Below are 4,856 nucleotides of genomic sequence, written 5' to 3'. Positions count from 1 at the left end.
AAAGTAAATCTTCGACTTATATAAGCTTTCTTTTCGTTTTCAACGAATAGTTTTTTATTTTATTTTTTTTATTTTATTATATTATAAAAATCAAAATAATCATAATCTTTTTTAGGATTTTTTTTTCCTACGTGGCATCCTTGAAATAATTATAATTTTAGTTTTAATAGAGTCCGTCAATTATAATTACTCAAAAGTGTCGATATTTAGTTGTCTTTAGTTCTAGGACAACATTAATCATAGAATGTTATAATTTCCGTTTGTTAAGGAAGAATTTATCATTTTTAATGATTATAGATTGATTTGTGTTGGTTTGTAAGCTTTTAATATCGTTTATCTAAGATTGTGTCGAATAATTATAGAGGGTGGATTACTCAAACTTTTCTAAAAAACTAAATTTTTTACCCAAGTTCTTTACAGGCCAGTCACGTCTCAGCCCAACTAAGTAGTCTGAGTCCACTTGGTCCAGCCTAACCAACGACCTATGTACCCATGATGACCCGCGCCTTCTTCGACTGCACACGTGATCTTTCTAACTGTGACTTGGCTTTGGCGTGTGTGATAGCTTGATCATCTCAGCTCACGTCTCCATCAGCTTGATTTTGCGGCTCACTCCACTCGACTTCTCGACTTATGCGGCTTGGTATACAAATAATATATCATTTCTTAGGTCTTCGACCCTCTTGAAGCCATTTTTTTACCTTATTTAAGACAGTTGAGGTTAGTAAAACTCCCATTAACACAAAGTTTAGTTAGCTTTAGGACTTAATAATCGCTATGTTTGGTTAAGGAGAAAGGAAATGAAATAAATGTTATGTTGTGAATCATGCATGTATGTATGTCTTGTGCATTAAGATACGTCCCTGTTATGTTATGCTAGTAAGGGTGTGTACATTTGATATTTATGTTTACCATGATATCATGCGAGCCTTTCCTTTTTTGTGGCGTCTGACTACGTGTAATGCATTGTGCCCGACTAAGTCAAGCTCAGGGGTACGTATACGAGCTTACTTGGTGGGTCCATGTACACGTACGTGGGCCGTGTGTGGAGAAGTATCATACATCCAACCCTACCCGAAATTAGAAAGAGCCTAGGTCATGTTACGGTTTTAAAAGATAGGTCTCATTCATGTATTGTGTGTGATTATATTACTAACTTCAACAGTATGTAACTTACTGAGTATTTTATAAAATACTCAAGTTACGTGCTACATTTGTATTTTCAGGTAAATGTAAAGCATGCACGAACGACAATGATAGAAAGGTCATAAAAGTCATAATAGGGTTGATATGTGTTTTTAATGCCGTTTTTTTTTGTATATATTAAAACTACGTTATGTTTAATTTCGTGGTTTTGAACGGAATATGTAAGTCCATAGTTTCATTTTAAAGGTATTTATTATGATTTTTTACTTATGCAATTAGAGCATGCATGAGTTGACGTCATTAATTAGGTTAAGAAAACACACCATAAGGGGAGGAACAAAAGAACGCTATTATGGATGGAAGATTACATGAACGGGATAAAATTTTATGAAGAAGTTGAATACAACAATTTAGTTCTGTTAACCTCAACTACAGATCCAACTAACTTTGAAGAAACTATTCAAAATTCAAAATGGAGAGCGGCAATGGACTTGGAGACAGAAGTCATTAAAAGAGATGAGACTCGGGATTTGACAGATTTGTCCAAAGGAATGAAGAATATTGGAGTAAAGTGGGTTTTCAAAACTAAACGCAACGAAAACGCCAAAGTTGACAAGTAAAAAAGGCTAGGTTAGTGGCAAAAGAGTATGCACAACAACGTGGTATAGACTATACCGATGTGTTTGCACCCGTGGCTAGGTGACATACTATTAGAATAATAATTGCTTTGGTAGCTCGAAATACCGATGTGCTTGTATGTAATGTGTCTCAATACCAGATTTATGACACGTCCAACTGAGTTGCATTTGCAAGCTGCAAAAAGATGTTGATATACCTAAGTACGTAAAAAGGTGTTGTCCACAAACGTTCATCATCCAACACCTCTCCTTAATCAAGGCTCGACTCTTTGAGCATAAGCTCTCGTGACTTTCTTTGGGCTTCCCCAAAATACTTCATGCCAAGGGAAAGAGTATTATTTGATTATAAACCCATGATCATTCCCTAAATTAGCCGATGTGGGACTTCTATCATCCAACATAGATAAAAAAATGCATACCCTAAGTGATAATTGGATACCAATTCGAAGATATATTTACAAATTTACCCTTTCCGTAAATCTAACTGTGCAAAAAAAAAAAAAAAACACACACACATTAATCTAATACTCTCTCTTCTACTCGTCAAAAAGTTTTCGATGATTAAATAATTTTATTATGTATTTTGGAGAAAGTCGTTTATCACTTAACAGGTAAGCCAATTAAAACCGCTTATTATCTTATTACACAAATATGTTCATATTTTACAAAATTACATCTTTTTTAAGCGCTTGTCAACTCAAATATATCTCGATCCATATAATTTAATTGATTAAAATATCTCACGTCAATAAAAAGAAAAAAAAAGTTAAATTAATAAAAATATTACTTTCTAAACTTTCAAAAATTAATATCAACGTCCTTAAAATTTTTAGAAAAAAAAATTAAAAAGTTCAGAAATGACCTATGAGATGTAGATAAACCGTTCCATCCATATATTGACAGCAACTAATTACTGTTAAATTTTATGGGTATTTTTTAAATACAGTCCGACATTTTTTTTTTACCTTAAAAAAGGTTAAATAATGTTAAAAGATTTATTTTGAAGTTCAAAGATATTTTTGAAAAGTTATTTACAGGAAAAATATTTTTTTTTCGAAAATTGTATTATTGAAATATTTAAAATTTTAAAGGTTTTTTTTTTTTTGAAATAAAGTATAAAATTTAATAATATTTTTATTAATTAAAATGGTTGTTAGGCATCTGTTACTGAGCGAAAGAAAATCCGAGAAAAGGTCAAATGAGGAAGGGACCTGAAATACATAATAAACAATGGCGACGAGCGTCCTATAAATCACTCACTCGGACTTTCGGAGAACTGAAGCGCACCGGCGCAGGAACCGACTTCAATCCGCACACAGCACTGTGGATTTGACTGTTTGCTTCCATGATTGATTGATTGATTCATTCATTCTTTCATTCGGGTTCGAAAGAGTGGATTTGTTCGAGTTAAAGTTCAAGCAAGAGTTGAGTTCTTCCTTTTATCTGTAATCTTCATTTCTTGTTTGTTTATTCGAAGAAATCATCGAGACCCCATCATCCATCTGTGAATCATTACGGGACAGATAGAGAATTGGGATTTAAGTTATAGGTCATCTTTCTTCTGCCCCCACTGGGTTAGGGTTTTCTTTTCCGTTTTTCTTTTGGGTTTCACTCTATATTTATACATCCATCTTACTCTCACTGCCTCTGAGTTGTTTAAATGTCCAAAAGTGGGAGGTGGCACGCCTACGACCCAATTCTGCTGCTGAATTTAACGCCGGTTTGAGACGCAGGGCCATTCTGGTTCGGATCATTCCTTTATTAGTTGTTTTGAGCTAAATTTGAGCTAGAAGTAGAAGATGGAAAATGGTTTCGAGGGGAGATCATTGGCTGAAAAATTCTCGGAGTTGGGCGTCAGTGCTGCTCCAGCAGAGCAATCTAACTCCCTCTCATCCAACAACCACGGTAACAACAACGATAGCAACTTGTTTCAGGTTTTGAAAGCTGTTGAAGCAGCCGAGGCTACCATCAAGCAACAGGTGCAACGAATTGTCCTTCCTCCCTCTCATTTCCTTTCTCCCAGCATCCCAACTTCATTATTTCTTCCTCACGTTTTCTTTCTAAAACCCATTTCACGTTTTCAATTTTCAACATAATGCATACGGTTAATTGAGTGTTATTTCCTTCATTAAGAATGTGTTAGGAATGTAGAGAGACGTGCTGCAGGACCCGAACCTTTTTACTCATCGAAATTCTGTTCACCCTTTCTGTGCAATTATCCATACCAGAAAATTCACCTGCTTGATCCTGATCCTAGTTTGCATTTTTAATGACCCATTACCGTTTTACATATCACGCCACGAACATTTGACTAAATTATACTATATATATTGTGGCTACAGCTCAGCCTCCATAGTTTAATGTTATATGCTGATATGAGTGTATTTAAATACTATTAGGTGGAGGAAAATAATCGACTGAGGATTGAACTTCAGAAAAAGATTCAGGAACTTGAGAAATGTGTAAGTACTATAAGTTGAATTTACCCAAAATCTTTTGTGTTCTTTTGGATGTAGATTGATTGTGGTTGATTTTTGCACGCTTCTTTAATTATTTTCACTTCTTGCATTCGGTCCAGATGTTATACAGTATGCATATCAGTTTGAAAATAATTGGAACTTGTTATGGATTTTTATTCTTGCTTCCTAAATATATTTTGTTCAATCACCGACTGTGAAAGATCAAATCAGTGATTCTTTTTCTAAAAAAGGCCTCTCTTAAATCAGATATATTACCCCTTCATGTTTTTTTCCCTTTTGGAAATTTGATTAGTGAGAACTTGAATGATTTGAAAAATACATGGATAATGATTGTTTACAGGAGGATTTTTCTTTTTTGAAATAGAAGTCTTTATTTTGGCTCTAGTGTGAATTAAATGTTTTGAGAGTCCATACGTAGATTAGGAGCCTGAAGAAATGATTTGCTAACTCTTAAGGTGGAAAATATTTATCAAACCTAGATGCTTGTTGGTTGTATGGAAGTTCAGGCCTCTTCTCTTGCAGATTAACTAAGTTTCAGCTTAAAAAAACATCTAACCTATCTGGGTGTTCATTTTATTTTGGGGGGGGGGGG

At 34.3% G+C, this 4,856-nt stretch overlaps 1 protein-coding gene across 2 annotated transcripts in view; it reads left to right on the top strand.

The window, feature by feature from the left end:
- Positions 1 to 2,957: 2,957 nt before the first annotated feature.
- The window catches only part of LOC111438327, a 26,345-nt gene continuing 24,446 nt past the window's right edge, over positions 2,958 to 4,856 (top strand). Inside the window, exons 1-3 of one of the 2 annotated variants that reach the window (XM_023076227.1) lie at positions 2,958 to 3,208; positions 3,518 to 3,763; positions 4,184 to 4,246. In XM_023076227.1, the coding sequence (XP_022931995.1) occupies positions 3,584 to 3,763; positions 4,184 to 4,246 (243 nt within the window). In that variant the 5' untranslated portion in view covers positions 2,958 to 3,208; positions 3,518 to 3,583. Of the gene's footprint in view, positions 3,764 to 4,183; positions 4,247 to 4,856 lie in introns of both variants that reach the window. The other variant, XM_023076228.1, reaches the window with a different exon arrangement.

The sequence above is a fragment of the Cucurbita moschata genome, unplaced genomic scaffold (genome assembly GCF_002738365.1).
Source record: "Cucurbita moschata cultivar Rifu unplaced genomic scaffold, Cmos_1.0 Cmo_Scf00073, whole genome shotgun sequence".
NCBI classification, from domain to species: Eukaryota; Viridiplantae; Streptophyta; class Magnoliopsida; order Cucurbitales; family Cucurbitaceae; genus Cucurbita; species Cucurbita moschata.
Note: the sequence above shows the minus strand (reverse complement) of the source record. Positions and strands in the feature narration are given on the sequence as shown.